We start from the raw sequence: 21638 nt of genomic DNA, 5'->3' as shown, positions 1-21638 counted from the left end.
GTTACGATTTGAGCTTCAGATTTGTTAAAATATTTGAACTTTTGCAGCTAGACCGTATGTGGCCACATGACCGGATGTATTACTAATCAAAACTATGGAGCCTGAGGTGAGAAATATTTTTGCACTTTTCTTTAAACTCTATTTCAGACAAATTGGCCGTTATGAATAATGTCCGAAATAAGTATTTTAGAATTAAATAACTATTTGAGTTGATTAGCCATAGAAAATCTAGTATGCTTTTCTTTCACACTGGCGGTCATTTGTTGTGTGTGGATATATTCATACATTCATAATTTTTTCATTTCCCATGGTGAATAAGAGGGGTAGTGGCTGCTTCATGGCCAGTTTGAAAGCTCTGTGCGACTGCCACTTGGTGTGACAATTGTATGCAAATATTGGAGATAGTGAAAAGGTGGATTCAATGACAAATACATTTTTTTTAACAGTCACTTGTCGCCATCTACTGGTGTAATGATGTAATTGATACAATCTTTATTTGAAGCATCAAGTTACTTTCAAAAGTTGATTTACTCTATATTTTGATCGCTACCATAGCCATAGACCGTGTTTATATACAAACTATAAACTGTGTACTAGTACTTCTGTGAAATCTGAATTATACTAACACAGAAATAATGATACTGTGTGGTCGAAAACACAGCGCCAACGCAGATTTGAATACTCCGTTTTGATCTTACTAAAGGTTTAATAGACATAGCCGAATCGTTGTCATTTAGGAATAAGATTATGTGGATGTTTGAATCAAGTTCGAATCAAAATCTTTTAACGATTAATCGTGCAGCTCTAGTTGAGATATTAATCCACTAGTGAAGTGTCTGTTTCTCTCACCTTTAACTGCTCTCCCAAGGCCTGGATTGCAGCGGTATCAGCGGGCACAATATCCTCTTCACTTAGTCGACTCTCATTCTTTCTCACTTGACTTTCTGCAGCCTGCAGGCTTCTCATCAACACATCTACCGTCTTCAGTCTGGCAGATGCAAAAAAAGACACTCAAATCATGTTTGTCGTTAACGTTAAAAAAGGCTTGATGACTAATTAGGGTAGAGTACATGCATATATGTATTGAAATGCCTTTGTGCACTAACTTTTGCAGATAAACGGAGGAGAGGGAGTTGAGTTTCTCAATGTGCTCTACGGCCAGGTTGAGCTCAGAGCGTAGGACAGGCACACTGGAAGAGGTAGGCTTCTCCTCAAAGAAGCTCACGCAGCGACGAGACACCTCACCCAAATCTGACTGAAGACCCTTTAAATCCTGCTGTAGCTTCTGCAACACCAATAAAAGGTTCTTCAGATTACATTTATAAAGACTCCATGAAAATGGCATTAAAATGTCCATGTCTGTTAGATTTGAGATAATCTGCTAGTGTTCACCTAAAAGTTGTCAAAATTAACTTGCAATCATAGGCATTTCCTATTTTTTGTCTGATAAAATGCTTACTATTATGCTCCCATAGCCTTAAATGTCTCTGGCTACGAAGTAGAAAATCATAGTTCATGACAGTGACATAAACAGCCTAAAAGGTATTTAAAAAAAATATATATACATTTCTTATTCATATATTATAATTTCTTATTTTAATGGAACATATGTCGAACAAACGGAAAAAAAACTGCTCGTAAAATCATTTAATAAGGAAATAAACTGAAATAAAACTGAATTAAAAGCAACAGATATATTTAAAATAATTTTAATTATTTCATAAATAATAAAACAACGAAATGTATAAAACCAAACCTAATAAAAAGGACAAAAGCACTTAAAATGAAAATTTTAAACAAAAATAAAAGCTACTTTAAATAAATTGAATACTATAATAGTCTATAAATAATACTATTTGATCACTGTCAGCAACAGTGATTTTTTTTCCCGAATTAACAGTATTTTTAATTAATCGGACTGGTTTATATATGTACATCAGCTAAAAACTGTAGTACAGACTGACCACTGATTGCCCAGTAGAGGGAGCAGTTGTGTTGATCAGACTCACCTCTTGCTCTGCTATGTGAACTGCATTGTCTGCAACATCTCCTGATATTGTGCTGGGGTGTGGAGTCTGTATGCCTTGCATCAGCCTGCTCTCCGCCTCCTCTAGGTGCGACTTGATGCTCTGCAGCTCTGAGAGGTAAGCACGAGAGGCCAACTCATCCTTCTCCACTGAAAGACAAAAATAATACTGAGCACCATGTCATATGGTTTCATGACATGATTAATACACACAGACACAGTAACCTTCTTACCTGTCTCCAAAGAGACCAGCAGCGCTTGGCAATGTTCACGGCAGTTCTCAGCTTCTCTCTCTATCTCACGCCGCTCAGTCGGTGTGAAAAGCGAGCTCTCACGACTATCCGTAAGGAAGTCGGACAAGTGGGCGTCCAGGTTGTTTAAAGCCTGCTGCCTCTCTGCTGGGGCCTGCAAGCGCATCTAGAGAGACAGACACATGATTATGAATAACGTCTGAAAGAGTTCCAATAAGAGAGGGAAACTGAATGAACTTTGGTACTAACTGTGTCCAGACTCCAGGAGGAAATATTTAGTATGTCTTTCTGCAGGTAGTTGCAGGAGACTACGCTCTTCATGTTAACATGCAGCTGGTGCCATAGAGACATGACGTTCTGGTACATCTGCTCCATTCTATGCACAGATTAAAAAAAATAATGATTATCTTACAAAGTTTATATAGTTGTTTATTCAACAAAGACAATACAATATCAAAATGTATGCTATTATCTTTCTTTTTAAATGTCCCTTGTTTTATAGTGCACAATTCATCATTTAAAGTGTGTTTGAGTGGTGTTTGCCCCAGTGTTATTTTAGTATTATTTATATAATATTCATTAATATTTACATTTTCTGTTTTCATTTTAACTTTAGTTTGAGTTTGAGCAATTTTGTTATGTGCATTGGTAAAAAAATTTTATTTGATTAATATATCTATTTAGCTTAAATGTATTTTTATTTCAGTTTTAGTATTATTAGTACTTATTTGTCAAGTTTGTTTTGTTCAAGTTTTTTTCATTTAATATTTTTATTTTTATTTATTATAGCTTTATTTCAATGAATGAAAATTATTGTTGACCGTTTCAGTTTACAATAACAATACTGGTTTGCCCGTGCAACACTTGCCACTAAAACACCTGGGATGTACCTACACAGTTGCTAGAATTGCTAGGTGGTTTTTAGGGCATTCTGGGTGGTTACTTGCTGGGCCAAACATTGCATAAACATGGCATGTTATTTCTATGCCGTATGTGATTCCTGCATATGTGTGTGAGACCCTCATTAACGTGTTTATTGGGAACATTTAAGGATCTGTGTACTGTACCTGCTGGCAGTGTCGATGGCTTCCTGGTTAGGGGGAGGAATGGTGAAACACACAGATGGAACCATGGCCTCATTTCCTGTAGGACTGATGACCTTCCACTTAGTCCTCTGAGAGTTATCCTCCAATACACATTCCTCTCCTTTGCCGATTGTGATCTGAGATAGAGAGATGGAGATAGAAAGAGAGTGATAGAGAAAAAGGGATGGAAGAAACATAACAGGTAAGGGAAAGAGGATTTGAAAAATTGAGCAAAAAAAGCTGAACTGATGATCAATGTTGATTAAAAAGTAAAGGGATTTAAAATATTAACCAAAGGATGAGGAATAAAATGTTAATGCTAATGGCCTTCATATGAGTTGAATTACATGAAATATGAATTTCATGGAATAATGCCTTACTGTGCTAACATATCTTTACAACTGACAACTGGCAAAAAAATTCAAAAGCTCTTATCTTGTTCACTTTAATGTCAAATTACAGTTGCTTTTGTAGCCTAGCTTTGCCTCAGGCTAACATGAAAGCTAAACGCATCAATAACGCTAAAGACAACACAATTAAATGCATCCTGAGTCATTTAAGCAAATTAAAAATCAAAGAGAACATGTGAGAGCACTTTCTAGTGCCCCACCTCAACTCTCACCCTATCCCCTTGCACACAGTGAACATTATGCTTTTTTTATATATTACGTATGGATATGAAATTAAATCTAACAGAGGGTTACCACCTTTGTGACTGATAAATACAATAGAATTAAAATGACTACATGCAACATGCTCCCACCATGGAAAATTGATGACATTTTGGGCTGGAATAAAAACACCTAATACATAATATATATGCCCTATTTCACATTAACAGTGTATGGGACGCCTGAGGTAAAGCAGGGGTCCCTTGTGTGCAGGGCCAGGCCAGAGAGCAAAGGTCAGAGGAGAACGGTCGGCAATAGTACCTGAGAGTTGGCCTTGCCCAGCCCCGCAGACACACATAAAGAGGAAGGGAGAAGGAAGGGAACAGAGAGAGAAAGATGGGGTTAAATGGAGGGATAAAGAAAAAAAGAGGAGGGCAGAGAAAAGGGGGGTGGGAAGGGGATAGGGAGGGAGAAAGAGATTACTTTCAGGCATTTAGCAGACCTCGCCTGACTGAAATAATGCGATCAGGAAAAGAAACGGGGCCACAGCTGGGAGAGTGATTGAGTGTTTTATATGAGTATTCTGCATAAAAATGAATACTCAATAAATGACAGCCTCTTATTTCATCATTTCAATTAAGTAGAGTATGCGAAATGTGTGAATGAAAAGCAACGAAATGGCAGATTAGATACGCTACAGCAGGTTTGTTCATCACTCATGATATGCCGCACCTCCACTTTGCCAGGATTCTTTGCTTACAGCTAAGTTGGCACACAAAGGACAGATTCTCTGGAAATATCTTGGTCAATTGCACCTTTTCCCCATCTACTTGCCTTCACAGCTCCAGGGTGGTTTATTACTAAATATGTGCAGATGGTCTCAGGCTAGCACCCTGAGTGGAGCAGAAGATGAAAACTAAAAGACGGTTTTCAAGTGGGGTAGGATTGGGACACAAATGTAAAGCTCTGAAAAACCGAATTAGGATCACATTTATTTCCCAAATGTGATCATAGCTCAGTTCTTAAGAGCATAAGGATCAATGCAGGGTTGTGATGTGATAAGGTAAGGCAAAGCGAGTAGGTTGTGATGATGAGATATCTGGAGCTTGTTATACCTCTATTTGTCGGTAGTCACAGATGGCACGGATGGGCGTGGTGGTGCCCAGGTTACTCTCTGCACTGCGTGGGCGGAGCTGGACTACAGACTTGGCTCGGCCTACAAGGCTGGCCACTGTGCTGCGGTATTCAATCAATTGTTCTTTCTCCTCCTGAAAAATAAAATGAATAAAGTCAAACAAGCAGTCCAACTGTAAACCAGTGTTGCATTGATTATTTTTGTGATTTGTAAAGTAATGAGTAAAGTAACATTACTTTTAAAATGTACAAAATATCTGAGTTACTTTTTCAAATAAGTAACGCAAGTTACTTTGCTTTCCCATTTATTGACTGACACCACTCCTGTCCCCAATGTTAAGTGAAATCGTGAGTGAGGTGCAGAGGCGTTGTGTGTATAAACATGATGGTTGTTGTAGTTCTAGACTATTGTTTAAACGTGAATTTACTATCTCACTTGCACAAAAAAGATTCAATATTCCTCAAAATGAATAAAAACCATGAAATGCAAACTCAAAATATTAGGCAAACATGCAATAATTAAATGTTAAATAATACAAATATACTTTATGTATTTAACCTCACTTTATTAACCAATGTCTTTGCTGCTGACATTTGATGATCCAAATCAACCATACCAATAAGCAAAAATGACTTTAGTTAAAAACAATTTTTTTATTCCTGAAGAGAGAATGTTGTATTTTCTTCTCCTGCATCCTATTCTTCTGCAATCCAGATTGGCAGCAGATTCATTTCACTTTTGGTGTGAAAAGGACGTTACATTTGCCAAATATAGAACTGCTTTTTTTATTTATTAAAAAACAAACAAGCGACCCCAGCAGGTCAGAAAATGTACAGAAAAGTAACGTAACATTACTTTCCAGAAAAAGTAACTAAGTAATGCAATTTGTTATTTTTAAGGGGGTTACACATTATTGTAACACATTACTTTCGCCAACACTGCAGTTAAAAATAGTAAAAGGTGCACTGAATAATTTGATGATGTACTATTAGTGGCCATAATAATTTTTTCCTGTGAGCAAACATGTCTGAAAAAAAAAAAGTCTTAACTCAATAAATATTTAAATGTATTAATCAGATTATAATTCTTTAATTAATGCATTCATGATAATAAATATAAATGTTCTCACAAAAATAGCTTAATGACTTTCAAAATATCTTTAAGAACATTTAAGGCCATCACTGATATTCTTCTCTGGGTTATTATTTGCTTAGCTTTCATTGTACTAAAATTAAAGAGTACGTGGTATGACACTTCCATGAACAGCTCATAAGGGATTCATTAGCTCTGGCATTGGGAAGCAGAGGCTGACAGGAAGATCTAATAACACAATGCTCTCTGCAAGAACTTAACATGTGGTATTAAATTTGACTGCATATCAACCTGGGGTCAGAGTTCCTCAAAACCATAGAGGTTTTTCAGAGCAACAACAAAAGTGAAATTATGGCAAACATGCCAAATCCTTATTTGCGGGATATAAACTGTTACTGGTCATATACGTAAGCAGTGGGGATTTTTGGGGAGACATCTGTCAAAAGCTTAATTAAAATCATCTCCTAGTGAGAGCTGGAGGCGATGTAGAGCACAAACTGACACAAAGAACGGTTCAAGTTTATGTCAAATATAAAGAATTTAATTGAAGAATCTTATGCTCGATTATAAACAACCACACAAATAAATGACTTTTGATGGTGCTTGTTTAATTTTGTTAATTATGAACTAATGCAACTTTTCTTGACCTTTTACAATTTTCTTAATGTCATTGTTTCATGATTAGTTTTCGTTTTTAAAGAAAAACAACAACAACCAATAGCCAATATTTTCTTAAAATAAGAAGTGTGTTGTAAAAAATATATATTGGAAAATGAGTAGTAGTAAGCATAGTACAAGTTTTAATAAAATCTAGTAATTTTTTTACACTGTTACATAAATACTGAGAGGGAGAGGGAGAGCGAGAGAGAGAGAAAAAGAAAGAGAGAGAGAAAATTCTAATGGCCAGGGTTATTTTTACCAATTAAATTACAGTATTAATTTGGGAAGATAATCCATCCCATCTACTTTTTATTGCATTCATGCCCTTATTTAACTGTAATGCACTTGTGCCAGCTCTGGGTTTCTCTTCCGTATGGCCAAAGAGGATATGCCCATTGCTGTGTTTGCTCTTGTGCAACCCCTCTCTCATGGTGCCATCTGTCGTATGTGCACTCATTGAGCTCAAAAATGAAAATTCCTAAACTAAGTAGTATACACTGTAAAATCTCCTATGAACAAGTGTTTTATTTATATGTTGTAAAGGCTGATTGTGCACAATTTTTTTTTGGAATAAGAGGGAACACCCACCATGGAGTCCTGCAGCAGATCCTCCAATCTGCCAAGTCTGCTGTTTTTATCACTGGTGTACTGTCTCTTAATGGTGTCTTGTAGCTGACGTAGAAAGCTTTCACAGTCCCGTGCATCACTCATAAACTAAAACAAAGTCATTAAAACCCAGAAAATGTCATTTAAAGCAGAAAATGTGTAAATAAAATTTTTTTTTTTTTTTTGAAAAGCTTGACTCAGTACCTGGAAGTAGGCAGTGTTGTCCTTGAGGTGCTGCTCCACACATATGCAGAGCTCTTTAATCCACTGCCACTGTGTCTGCAGGGCAGCACTGTAGGCCTATGATCAGAGAGGTCAACAGGTCAGGATTGAGCACCAAATCCGGTTTCAAACCATTTTTACTGCGTCTGAGAGTGACATACTGAGTTCACTGCGTGAAGATTTGTTCATATTGGTCAACAACTCACCTCCACTGTTTGTTTGGCTGGGTGGTTTTCTTGACACATGTGGTCAGCTGTCTCCTGGAGGGAGCGCATCACTTCCTGTTTTTCTTCTAGCTCTGACCTCATGTCCTGAGAGAGGTTAAGGAGATATTGCTCAATCCCAAACAAATCTAATGAACAACTGCAACTACACTTAAATCAGCATGAAACAAAAATTCACCCTATTTTGCAAATGCATGTCATTGATTTTACTGTAATCAATTCATCCATGTCTGTTTAATATTTTTAAATTTTGACCTCATAACTTTTAAACAAAATATCATAACTCTATCTTCTATTAAAAACGACAATCACTTCTCCAATCACTTAGTCGGCTTAAACTCTGGCCCTGCAAGCTGACGTTCATCTGCCTGCATTTTTAGCGCAATGCCCACATCTCAAAAGCCAATCAACAAGATGCATAGAACCAAGTCCTCACTAACATTTTTTCTTTTTCGATAATCCATTTCACTTACATTTCCAATTCAATTCCATTTCTGTTTCTCATCATGACTTTAAATAATCATGAAGTACTTTTGAAACTGAGGGCAAACATATACAGCCCTAAATATTATAAGAGAAATGTTTAAAGAAAATACACATGAAGGGGCAAAAAACATAAGGACTAAATCAGTAAAGGGACATATAGTGGCCAGAGCAGAGGTAGTGCATCTTTTTATAGATAGAGTCTTACAGCATATTGCTCTCTTTTGGCAGCCATGTTGGTGTTGCTGTCACTCCAGTCGAAGGCTAGCTCCTCCTCCTCCCTCTCATTGAGCCAGATCAGCTCCTCAGTGCAGTGGGACACAAAAGCTCGAAGGCTCTCCAGGCAACGCAGTCGCCATGACGAATGTTCCTGCGACAACACAAAACGACATTTATAACACTGGCCATATAACGCGGCCAACTGCTCAGTCTGATGCTTTCCCCATGGTAAGCACCCTTGGTCTTTTGAACAATTGCATGTTTTCATGGAGAACTGATTTGGTTAAATTATGGAGACGTGTGTGGGTGTGGGTATATGTCAAGAGCAGGTGTTTTGTGGCACTCTTAAGCACGTCACACAAGCATTCTGTATTCTGCCTTTGTAAGGACACACTCTGTCACACCCTAATGAGATTAGAGAGGAGTAATATACATAATACAGAGTATAATGAACTCAAATACACTCACACATGTCTGCTTATCATAATTCTAAAGCAGGAAAAACTCACCAGCAGTTTGCAATACTGGTTCTCCAACTTGGACAGAGTCTCAGAGTAACTGCTACGTAAACTGGGCGAGACCCTTGACTGAGGGAGAGAGAACATGAAGAAATAAATGATTCCTTATGCAAAAGTGTTCAGTTCGCAATACATAAGGTCTTAAAGTCCATTCACACCAATTCTGATTTGCCTGGTTGGTTGTGCACCTGGCAAGTTTTAAAACAAGTACTGACAAGTTCTTAATTTCCTTGGCTACTAATTGTTAAATCAATAGAGCTTTTATTTTGGTGAAAACCACAGGAAGACCTTTTTAAGCTTCTGATTTTTACATAAATATAAAAATGATTCTCATTACAAGATGTTGGCACACCGTATCATGAGCTGCTCGTGTGTAAATTAACACATTGTCACACTACTCGCATTTGCCACTTGGCGCGTTCTAATTTTGGACACCATATACAACCATTCATGAGCCTTGATCTGTCACTTGCACCGATGCACCTAATACTTTTTTACAGTCACAGTAATTTTCATTCGCAAATTGTCAGTTGATCTGACTGGAGCCATTTTTTTCAAGTGTTGTGTGCAGTATGCACAAGACAATCAGTGAACAGGCCTGCTTGCAGTCTGTGTACATGCTGCCTGAAGCGGAGGCTATATCAGAATTGGTGTGAAAGGTCCTTTGATACCAAGACCTCATAGTTCATGTACCTCATAATTTCGAGCCTCTTTGAGGCTATTGAGTAGATCCTCCACTGCTGTGTGAATGATGTGGTGGTCCTGCAGGTGCTGTTCTACAGACGGCAGATCAGAACCCCACTCGGCTCGCTCCAGTAGGTCCTGTGTTGCTTCAACCCACCCCAGCAGCTCATAGATGAAGCGCAGACTGCCTTCATCTTCAGAGGAGGACATGGCTACCAGATCTGCACGAGACATTGGCCGCCTGAGCAAAGACGCCGCAGCACCCACTGCTCCCAAGAGTGTCTGTGCTCCGAGTGTAGTCAGACCTCCTGGGGACCCCTTCTGACCCACGTGCTCTCCCAGCAGACCCCCTGTGGAGAAATGACCCTTCCTGTACACACTGGCACACTGCAGGCGCATAGAGACCAGCTCCTCCTGCAGACATGACACCCTACAAGAGAGAAATGACCTCGAGTAAGACTGCTGGATGGAAAAAAGAATTATTTTTCTGCAAAATAGGAAAGACATCATTAAAGCAATCCATGTGACTCCAGTGGTTTCACCTCATGCGTTGTGGTGCTCCCCCTACTGGATTGCAGGTCAATATTTTTGTAAATAAAGTGGTAAATTACGTTTTTTTGTTTTTAGGTTAAACCACTGGAGTCACATGGATTACTTTAATAATGTCTTTCCTATTGTTCTGGACCTTGAATGTGTAAATTGTGTTGCTCGCAATGGAGGGACTGAAAGCTCTCGGATTTCATCAAAAATATCTTAATTTGTGTACCGAAGATGAACAAAGGTCTTACGAGTTTGGAAAACCATGAGGGTGAGTAATTAATCACAGAATTTTCATTTTGGGGTGAACTAACCCTTTATAATAACTGTGAAGAATTTTAATTGTGATAACTGTGATTATTGTTCACAGTACAGAAATCCCTCCCTCTTTTCTGTCAATCAAATTCATCTTTAATAACGGTCAACAAGAACAAAATCATCCCATCCCTCTCTCTGGCTTGCTTTTCACTCACATTTTTCTATTTCCCCTTTTCTCCCTCTTACCTGAAAGCCAGCTGTTCCACTTGGTAGTACTTCTCATCTCGAAGGACCTGCAGGTCAAGGTGAAGCTGTCTGACAAGAGCCTCACAATCCTGCAGATACAACCCCAATTCATTCTCACACCGCACTGGCTGCCCATTCTCTAGCTGAGACATGTCCTGAGGAAAGACAGAAGACAATGGAAAACAATGGAGCACAAAATATCTCTAAATGATAAATAACCAAGTTTTTCATGCAAAAAAAAACCCTAAACTGGGTGATCTCAGAGGACTTGTCAATATATGTCCCAAATCCAAGTGAGTTGCTTACTGAGATTGTATTTCAAGGCATCTAGTGTGTTTGACATAACATTCCAAATGGTCTTTCTTGTAACATCCCTTCTTTTGGGAAGGTGGCATTGCCTGTATCCTTCATGGTAATATTAATCTTCTACTATTTCATTCAATACTGAAAAGCAGCAATACAAATAGTTACATCTAAAAAAAAAAAAGACTATTGTACCCAATATTTGTGTGCTATGTAGCTTAGCATCTAACATCAGTATCTAACGAGTGCTATTAATATAGCAGGCAGATCTGCTGCATATGAAGAGCATTCCAAATCAGTCACTTCCATTTCAGAAGGCAGTTGCCTATGTAGACAGAGGACTGCAAGGCAGCTTAATAGTTTTTGGAAAAGAGCTTATGAGACAGTTCCCACAGAGATACTCCCATACTTACAGCCTGCAAAGTGTTCTTCGCCAGTGTGAGTTTCTCCTCACAATCTAGAGCCATGTTCTGGATCTTATTGGCCATCTGCAGGAGTAACTCCAACCTAAAAACAAAGATACATACAAAATACACATCAAAAATACTAAAATACTAAACTGCTACAAATGTAAACGTAGCCATTTTATCTAAAAGTGGACTCTCCTAACCTTTCCACAGCAGGCCTCAGTGCTTTCTCTCTCTCCAACATCTCCAGGATCAGTTTCCCCCATTCCTCCTCCAGATCATTAGGGTGTAGCCCTTGGGGCAACTTAATGCGCCCAAACTCTATCCATGCCTAAACAACATCCACAAACATCAATCATGAAAAGAAGCTTTCCAAGTGTGTTTGAGTGTGTGCATGTGTGTTCCCTTTATACTGTCAGTCTTCCTCCTCTCCCACATGTCACCATTGTGCTCTACATTAGCCTGAATCTGTTAATGTGCAGCTCCACTGTGCCTCTTATGAACAGTGCTGCCTGCATTTAGCTGCAGAATCAAGGTCAGCCTCAATCTCTCTGTGTCTTATTGTCATTCTCTTTTTATCTTAGTGTTCTCTTTCTCACCTCCAGAAGCTTGTAAAGGTGCTCAATGTGGCTTTTCTCTCCTTCCTTTGCAGGGATCTCAGTTTCTTTGAAGTGGACATATTCATTGTAAAGTGCCTGGGGAAGAGAAGACTTTTGGTAAGCAGCCAAGTCAGATCAAATCAAACAGTGATTAGCAATTTAAGGCATCACAGCTTTTTCTGGACATGAAGGCTGTTTCAAATGGTAATTCCTTTGCTGCCTTCACAGACATCCATTTTAAGCCAAATTCTAAGGCAGTATGTATCCTTCACAGAGAAGGCAATCCCAGAATGCACTGCAAAAACTAAAGTAATGGATTTTAAATAAACATTCTATTCAGCACTGAAAAGGATATATAAAAGTTGTGTAATTCAAAATGGATTATTTTACCCAATATGTGTGCATGCTGTGTTTTTTCATGTTTATTAGAATATTGTTTTGTTAGCTTACCAACATACTAAAATCAAACTCTATTGAAATAAGCCAAGTCCCTATTTGTGGCATATGGATATAATGCACATGTAGAGTCTTCCATTCACTACCATTCAAAAGTTTGAGGTCGCTATCGCTATGTGCACCAAAGCTGCATTTATTTGGTCAAAATATAGTCAAAAATTGTGAAATACTAATATAATTTCTATTTTAATATAATTTATTCTTAAATGACGGTCAAGCTGAATTTTCAGCAGATTAAAAACATTTGTTTGTTTGTAACATTCTTTGATCTTATTAATGTGTCCTTGGTGAATACATTTCTTAAAAAGAAAATGCTGACCCCAAACTGAATGGTAGTGAAGGATGTAGGCAGTAGGCGGTGAGGCAACTCACTAGATTGTTGAATAGTTTTTTTTTCATTAAATTACATCTTTAGCTACATCTTTATGAAATGCTGCTCTTTTCTTTCGACGACTCCTTCCCTCACGTTTCTTACCTTGAGTTCCACAGGATTGTGGGGGAAGCTCCTATTGGCCATGAGGGCCGTATGTTGCCTGGTCCACTGCAGCAGAGAAGAGAAGCCAGATTTGTACTCTGTCCATCGCTGGTCAACCTCCTGAACAACAGATACCGCATGTAAGAAAACAAGGGGAAAAAAGATTTACAATGTGTAATTAATAGGTACAAAAGTACTGTAGAGAAAGAAAATGCAACTTAAAGAGAGTGAGTGCACTGTGAAGTGATCATACATGAGCTGCAATGCCTTCTCCACCCTCTGGGATCTTGGGGAAAGCATCGTAGATGGAGGAGACGTACGTGATGACAGATTTCTCGTCTGGCGACGGCACATCGACATCTGATGTAGAAAGAGGATAAAGATATTGGAGAAAGCGAATGAAGATCAAAGACAAATGGAGTTTAGCAAACAATAATTCTCATATGCAGAATGGATGAAAACTAAAGACAGGTAAAACGCTAATGTTACCTTCAGCATCTAGAAGTCTTGTTACCCCTAACGACTCTGCAATCTCAAAGGCCTGTTCCAGGTTCTCACGGCTACTTTGTTGCGCAACCACTTCCATGTTTATCAGGTCCGGCCTAAAAATCACAGTGCCATGAGATCATGAGTGTTGATGCCCTAATGTGCGTCCATGCTTTGAAATTGAGCACTCATTATACTTAAATGTGTGTGTGAACCTGTATCTGTGCAGAAGAGCATTGAACAAGCGTCCATCGCTCCAGTTGGAAGAGAAATTGGCACAGCGGAGACCGGGGTAGCCCTCTGTGGCCTGTTGACTCCATAATAGCAGCTTCTCTTTCGCCGTGAGGTCACCTGACTCACCGCTCACATAGATCTCAGAAATCTGGTAAAGAGAAAAAGCTGATACTGTATCCGAACCTCATTAAAGGATTTAACTTTGTAAAGGGGAACTGATCTCATTCTTCTACTAAAAATGTCGAGTATCACTTGTCTGCAAACTTATATTTTTAGGAGTAGCCTCTGTATCTCTGAGCCCAAGGCCCGAATGACCCGCAGCAAGGCCATGAACCTTTCACTTATCTTATTCCTCCACTTTTACTTCCTCTTCTTCTTGACAAAGGGAGTCAGTATCCGCAGTATCTGTCTGTGCCAGGCTCTAATCTGTATTCCTTTGTCATTCCTCTCATATGCTACTCTTTGCATCCCTGCCTGCTTCTTTTCTTGCAGAGCTAGCAAGGAACACTTTAAATCCTGGAATAAATACAGACAGTGCTGAGAGTACAGACAGACTTAAGAGTATATCACAGATCTTCAAGTCAATCATGCAGGTCAAGGCAGGCCAAGATTAGCTTGGTCAAATTTGGTGACATTCAGAAACAGAACAGTAACTGTCCTAGCCTGAGCCTCTTACTCTAAAGATGATTTAGAAAGTGAGGTCAGACAGATTTCTAAAGTTAGTCCAATCAACAAGGCTCTGAGTCATAAAAACGCAACAAAACATTACCTCTTCTTTTGGTTCAAACATATTTGCCAGACAAGACGGCTTGAGTCAAATCAGACTCAAGGAGAATCAACCAGGACAATAAAGATTAAATCAAGTTTGGTGACATGGACATAATGTGACATGGTGGTATTTCCATCAGAGAGCATATGACTGAGTATGTGACCTTATAATAGAGTCAGGAGTCAGGACAGAGCTGCACCCTTAAACCTTCAAATGGTGTAATTACATCACAGTTAACACTGAGCATGCTCCCGGAAGATGAACACACAACAATGTGCAATTTAACACTTAGTGTTAAAGGGATAGTGGAGGAAGGGCTACAACCAGCAATGTAAAAGGATATTTGAGAACGGTATGAGCTAAGAATATCAGAAAGCGATATATGAGAAATCAAACAAAACAAAAATAACAGTATAGCACAGCACAACATAAGACACATAACATAAAGCTAAAAACAAAACAAATGCAAAACCAAACAATAAAAAGGCAAATCAACAAATCCACCAGATCAACAAATATTACAAAATATGTAAATGCCATATAATTGGTGGTGGTTGATGAGATCGCCCCTTCCATATGCTTTAAGTACCTAGAAAAGCACTATATAAAATGTAACGAATTATAATTGACAGCAAACATTTCAACAAAAGGAAGTTTGTAGGCCTGATTAATGCACATCAAATTCAAATACATCATTTTTTGCATATGTAGGAAATTTCATGACAATATGAATGCAACTGGCACATACTGTACTGAACTCCAACGAAGACAGCTTGCTTTACAGAGAGAGATCACTGAGACTGCATTTAAACATAGTCAACCAGTTACTGTTTTATGCATATTTCTGGGTGTGTACATGTTGGCTTCAGTTTCCACAATTTTGCTGCATTTTGGACATCACTGAAACGCCATGCAGATTCATGGTTTGAACATACTTAGGATTAAGCATCTAATAAACCAGGTAAACCTGCGAACAAACCAATAAACCTTCTAGCACACTGCTGCAACATCTGTAACGAGGCCACGAAATCCCTCTCTGATAGCTATAACTCTTTAAGTGTGCAGGTGGAGCACAAGGGCGAGGGAGGGCTGGCAACAGACGCAAATATGCAGCAATCTTACACTGGTGCAGAGAGAAAAAAGATGAACAGCTGACAAAGTGTCTGTGAACATCACTAGTGATCGTGTTTTTGGCACTGCAAGGCAGTATCACTCTAATACAGAACATCAGGAATGACAGGAAAGAGAGTGGGTGGTATGAGGGAAGTAAAATAATGAGGAATGGAGGGAAGGGAAAGAGGCAGACAGTGAGAGATGGTCTGGCCAGTACTGATTAGGCTCCTGGGAGAGGGTCAGGAAGGATCTGCTGTGTTTTAGACTCAGCTGATTGGCTGAGAGTAAAAAGCCGCACGATGGATAGAAGGGTAGAAATACAATGAAATGCAAAACAATCATACACCTGTACCCCCAATCCACTCCCAAGCCATGTCGGCTTTAAACTCTACTCTTTTATGCTACAAAAGCGACATGAAAGCGCTTTAGGCAGACAGAGAAAAAAATCATCTGACCTGGCTGCAAGGCTGAGCTGGTATCTCTTGTGGGGAGATGGGACTCTCAAGCACAGAAGAATCAAGCACATCAGAGGAGCTCCCCCAGTCAGTCTGGACAGTGCCTGCCGTCTCAGGCGAAGTAAGAGGTACATCACTAGCGTAACCTGAAGACTGAATGTCCTGTGGTGGGAGGCCAAAGCCTTCAGTTACTTGAGTAGAGCTGTCCAATAGGAACTCTTTATCTTTTTTTTCCTTAGCTGCAGCTGTTGCTGGTTTGGCAGAGTCATTCTTCCCGGGTGGTCGTCCTTGAGTTGCGGAAATTTGTATTTTCATAATGTCTCCAGTAACAGGAGATGCAGCTGGAGGTTCAGAATGGACCTCAAGTTCTTTGTCACGCCAGACGGGTGACCCATAGTCTTTTGGATAGACAGTTCGGACCACACAAAGTTGCCCTCCAAACTCACGAATGTGAACAACTCCCTTCTTCTCAGTTTTCAAGGGCTCACTGAACAACATTTCTCTTGCCCCATGCACATCCCCTCCTTCCTCCTCTACTTCCAGGTCACCACGTTTGGAACGTAAAAGGCAAGGTCTCTCTAATACGCCCTGAACTCGCTCTCGAACCTTGCAGACTCTTCCTCCTCCAGGTGTTGTGTTGCCCTGCTCTAATTCAGCATGAGACTCTTCGCTAAGTCCCTCCACCTCAAACTGGCGAAGTGCCCCCAGCCACGCTGGACTGGGATCTGGGGAAAGAATGGCCATCTTGCTGCCCCGCAATGTCCCCGTGCTTCCAAATATTGGGGCCATACCAGGAACCAGGACAACATTGGTGGGCGTTTCAGTATTTCTTTGGCCAGATAACAATTTGGTTGAATCAGGGGCTTTTGACGTAGACTCCTCTGTAAGTTCAATGCTTCCACCCTTCTCTTCAAGTATGCGGCTTTTCTTGTCTTCCCCTCTGGAACCTCTTAAATTCTGATTGGCCTTTCGTTTTCGTCTGAAGCGAAGTCTTCTTTTGGGGGACAGTGGTGCAGCACCACCTGGTCCATCATCCCTGGGTTGTTTCACACAACCAAGGGAGCTCCCCATATCTCAGACACAGAGTAACAATAAATAGGAGTCAAGAGGGAAAAAGAGGAAGCAAGTAAAACAAGCAATGAAGAGATGTCCACAATGAGCAGTCAGCCTGAGGCTGTTAAGGTCATTTTAAATGCTGTTAAGTTAATGACTCATCTGGAGTGAACACCAAGACAAAAAGGTATTAACCATGACAACAGGGTTAAGTACATGTTGAGGTTCTCCCAGGACATGATGTCTCAACTTTAGGTGTTGACAGCAGTTGTTCCTCCTGTTGTCTGGTCTCCTCTTTCTGATGTCATTCAGGCAATATTACAGTTAACCTAAAGCAAACATCACTTAGGGTCCCAGCAAGCCTCTTGGACATGATGCTGTATATAGGTTACTGTCCTTTATAAAATATTAAAATCCTACGGCAAGGCTTTTGATGTTTTTCACTCTCTCATGATGCAGAGATGATGCAGCGCTGACTGAAATAGGAGCTGGTGTTAAATAGGAGGCCATTTGTCATGGTATTCGAAGACACACTATTCCACTGTTGATATTCGTCAAGGTGAGAACCACAACAAAACTGCACTGCAGACATAAGTAGACTTACTCCCGTGAGCACACATGCACATGCTCAATATCTTTGAGTTAGGATGCACTAATTGTCAGCTAGCACACAACTAAAAACTGGAGAAAAAAACATATCTGTTCTTGTATTTGTGTGTACAGTAAGATGCCTAAACCCACCTGCCTCTCTGGGTCTCTTTACTATAAATTATTGATCACTGCACTCACATAGGGTAGTAAAGTGTTGAGCAGTAGTCGTGGTAGTCCTGTGGGAAACGGTTTACGATAAAGCTGTGTAACAGGTTTCAGATCAGCTGAAGTGCAGAGTCAGGCAGCTCATCTACAATTTAGTCACAACATCGTTTGTTCCCATCATCACCCAAGCATAACCATCTGAGTCAGGTAATGTTTGGTCTTCACACCTGTAGCTATGAGTGGTTCACCTCACAGGCATGCAAGCTCCATTAAAACAAGTCTCCAGACATTGAAGAGAAAAAGGGGGAAGGGCTAGGTACTAAGCGTCTTGCCTTTGCTGCCACGGGAACTGGCATCCCATTCACTGACGCCAGCACATTCAAGTCAATAAAGAGGACAGTGACTACCATGAGTGAAGACCTCACCTTCAGCCAGCAAACCTAAATAACCACTTTCCCCTTGCTGACACGGCTGGTTATGGACGTCGTTAAGCACGTAATCCAGTCTCATTTATCAAGTAGACATGGCTTCAAGCCATCCTGTCTTCCTTGTCCTGCCACTAAGCAGTGTACATCCCTAGATTGGGGTAAGCAGATGAAAGAAAAAGCGATAGCTGATAAGGTGCCGCTCCTTGATACTGACGGCTTCTCTGGCTGTGGAATCTAATTAGAATGCTGCCAGGACAGGGCTGGGCAGGATAGTTGAACCATGGCTGGATGAGGAAAAGAGGAAAATCCAGAGGAATACACTCCAACCACGAGCTGCACTGCTATCCTCAGAAAAGAGTGGTTGCTCCAGTGTTGAAAAAAGCGTAGCTCCATCAGTCAAGCATGGCGAAATTGATCCGATTGATACGGCGCCCTCCTTTGCACAACCTGGATGTAAATTAAACCGTGTGACTTACATGTGTGTGTCTGCAGGGTTCAGCGATCCCAAATCTGAGATTAAAAGCATATGTGTCGCTGTATATGTGCTTCAATAGGCCTGAAGAAGGGAGAGGAAGCCAGGGGCTCCAGTAATAGCAGGTTGCAAGTGTCCTCTTCTCAGTTGCTGGGTAGCTCCTCTGCTCTCGCTGGTAGGCACCAGCGGAAAAAAGAGCTTCATCTCCAGTCTGCTGCAGCCTCACAGAATACGCTGCTGCTGCTTCCTCCTCCTCCCTCTCTCTCTCCCTCCTCCTCTCTCTCCTCCAATCCACATGCTCATCCCTCCCTCCCTGCCTCCCTCCCTCCCTATGATTCCTGGTGAGCTCAGAGCTCAGCACACACGCACACCAACCCAATCGCCTGAGCCAGTGCCTGAGAGTGCCAGAAAAAAAATTACTTGAAATTTTAACTGTTGCCCCCTAACATGCATGTTATTTCACAGCTTTTATTATCACCCTGTCCTACTTCTAACACACATACACACACACAATATATGGACAAAGATTAACAAGGGGCAAGTCAGAATGAATGGATTTACCACTGACTGGACTAAAGAGCTTAATATCTCTGTAAAGAGTAAAGAGCATTCTAAGGTACATTTACACGACAACAATGTACTAAAAATGGAAAAGTTTTTTCTATGTACAGATGACAACATTATCAAAATGATCCCCATTCACATGGATCCGCGAAAAACGACTAAAAATTATGTATTATGCACATCATATACAGGTCTAAAAATGATGTATTATGCATGCCAGGCCAGTAGTTGGCGATGTCACTTTGCAAAAAAAAAAAAAAAAAAGGGCCTGCATGCCTACCTATAGACCTTTTTATAGATTCACGTTTTTGTACGAAGATGATAACAGTGTAGTTTTCAAAAACTTTTCAAACAACATTGAAACATGTTTGTCAAAAGTTTGCATTTTTAGGCCCCCAAAATGCGGTTGTCGTGTGAATGAATGGCCAAAACACATTAAAAGTTTTCTGTTTTTAGTTGAAAACAGTGTAGTGCAAACGACCCCTAAATGCGCAGTCATACTAGCAACATTTTTATGAAATTTTGCAGGCTACCATCTGTCTTTTGGTCAACGTGGTAAATTTGCATGACTAACTGAACCAACTACATAATCTGCATGTAGAAATCTTTCACTTTCACATGAAATTCTTGATCTGGCTAATAGCGGTAAACATTATACTGCACCTAAAGAGGCTGAAGGCATGAAGATGAAGATATTCCTATATTATTGAACCTCTTGCACAACAAAAAGCACTGTGATGGAATTTAGTCTTGGTAGAAGCAGCATACAAGAGTATGATTGTAAAGGAAGCTGATGAATTAACAAGCAATATCCGTGATACCATGATAATCAGCCAGCTGAGCCCACTTTTTTGAACCTAATTGTCATGCATCCAGAGTCCCCTGTACTGTAACTGAGAAGGGATATCATTTTTGTTTACTGACAGACAGAGAATACAGACTAGAACACAGCTATCAGCTTTTTCCAGCAGATAGAAAGCATAAGATTTCAGCACACTACGATCCTTGCCAAACAACCCTGCTGGTCAGATAAACCCACCTTTCATGTGTCATAAAAAGACCTGATCTGATTGGCTATTATTTATGTTAGAGACAGCTGGCACAAATGCAGCCTGGGCTAATACATTGGGGCCTGATTGGTATTTTCCCACAGGATCCTGATGTTAGACAAAAATATATGAGGTCAATATAAGGATATCCAAAACAATATTCCAAAAGGCTGCTGTTAACCTAAATTACAGCAGTGGTTTCAAAACAGAAGTGCCCCAGATTGAGTGTGGGGGAGGTTAGATAGTTAAGTCTCTCATGGCTATCTGAAATAAATGTACAGTGGGCATCAAAATTGCACTTAGAGGAGTGGTTTTCCAATTTCCAATGCTTCTTTTGACAAACAGCAACTCATCCTAATGGCTCCTAATGTGCCTCTGCTGAAATGATTAGGCTATTGGATGATGTTTCACTGAATGAGTCATGCTATATTCTACTTGACCAACTTGAATTGGAGTTTACAATGAAAATTAACTCGTTTCATCTCTCCAACAACATAGCACATTTCTGTAGGGGTTTTCCACTTCTATCCAGACATTTAAAAACGAACAAAGCAGACACCCGTTTCAATTTCGTAATCAATTTTTCTTTCGGTTTTGTTATTTCCTATCTTCATGAGGCCTCTGCCTCCTCCACTCATTTCTGCTGAATCATGCTGATTGAAAATGCTTTGGGGTCATACTAAACACAATCTCCTTGGCAACCAGCTGCATATGTCACCTTGTGATGTCACCAATCTGTTGATAACAGCTCCCCCTGCTGGACAGTCCTGGAAAGTGCAGCTAGTGTTCAGAACACTATATTAAATTAATATTGTATCATCAACAGAGAGTTTGTTGAATAATGCATCATAAAGGTTTTATACATTATATGTGATAACTGCTAGGTTTTATTAAGTTGGCAAATTTGCAATGTGGCCTTTTCTCACTGCTAATGGGCGACTATGGTTATGCTCGGATTGGAATGTTACTTTCACATATAGTATGCAACTTTCTGTAGATGTACTATATTAGCCAAAATTTAAAGCATACAATCAGAGCATATAGTACTGCTTATTCTACTGTATTCCACAATGCATTTCCGAATAATGAATGGAAGCAGAAACAACTGTGATTTAAATATCTTTCAGGAGTCATTATTTGATAAGACTGCCACAAATTACAG

The 21638-nt window shown here is 39.9% G+C and overlaps 1 protein-coding gene across 19 annotated transcripts in view; it reads right to left on the bottom strand.

The window, feature by feature from the left end:
• The window catches only part of macf1a (microtubule actin crosslinking factor 1a), a 170397-nt gene that overhangs the window by 80326 nt on the left and 68433 nt on the right, over nucleotides 1-21638 (bottom strand). For 10 of the 19 annotated variants that reach the window (XM_084424336.1, XM_084424351.1, XM_084424349.1 and 7 more), the window contains exons 1-22: nucleotides 16155-18957; nucleotides 13799-13965; nucleotides 13587-13699; nucleotides 13351-13457; nucleotides 13098-13217; nucleotides 12167-12262; nucleotides 11771-11898; nucleotides 11574-11667; nucleotides 10858-11012; nucleotides 9826-10246; nucleotides 9124-9201; nucleotides 8604-8765; nucleotides 7895-7999; nucleotides 7671-7766; nucleotides 7449-7574; nucleotides 5089-5241; nucleotides 3345-3499; nucleotides 2527-2653; nucleotides 2260-2443; nucleotides 2010-2176; nucleotides 1107-1285; nucleotides 850-988 (exon numbers count right to left, since the gene is read on the bottom strand). In XM_084424336.1, coding sequence (XP_084280462.1) covers nucleotides 850-988; nucleotides 1107-1285; nucleotides 2010-2176; nucleotides 2260-2443; nucleotides 2527-2653; nucleotides 3345-3499; nucleotides 5089-5241; nucleotides 7449-7574; nucleotides 7671-7766; nucleotides 7895-7999; nucleotides 8604-8765; nucleotides 9124-9201; nucleotides 9826-10246; nucleotides 10858-11012; nucleotides 11574-11667; nucleotides 11771-11898; nucleotides 12167-12262; nucleotides 13098-13217; nucleotides 13351-13457; nucleotides 13587-13699; nucleotides 13799-13965; nucleotides 16155-17225 — 4143 coding nt within the window. In that variant the 5' untranslated portion in view covers nucleotides 17226-18957. Of the gene's footprint in view, nucleotides 1-849; nucleotides 989-1106; nucleotides 1286-2009; nucleotides 2177-2259; nucleotides 2444-2526; nucleotides 2654-3344; nucleotides 3500-5088; nucleotides 5242-7448; nucleotides 7575-7670; nucleotides 7767-7894; nucleotides 8000-8603; nucleotides 8766-9123; nucleotides 9202-9825; nucleotides 10247-10857; nucleotides 11013-11573; nucleotides 11668-11770; nucleotides 11899-12166; nucleotides 12263-13097; nucleotides 13218-13350; nucleotides 13458-13586; nucleotides 13700-13798; nucleotides 13966-16154; nucleotides 18958-21638 lie in introns of those variants that run through there. The other 9 variants (XM_084424338.1, XM_084424339.1, XM_084424344.1 and 6 more) reach the window with 1 other exon arrangement.

This window comes from Rutilus rutilus, assembly GCF_951802725.1.
Source record: "Rutilus rutilus genome assembly, chromosome: 11".
NCBI classification, from domain to species: Eukaryota; Metazoa; Chordata; class Actinopteri; order Cypriniformes; family Leuciscidae; genus Rutilus; species Rutilus rutilus.
This window is presented reverse-complemented; position numbering and strand designations above follow the sequence as displayed.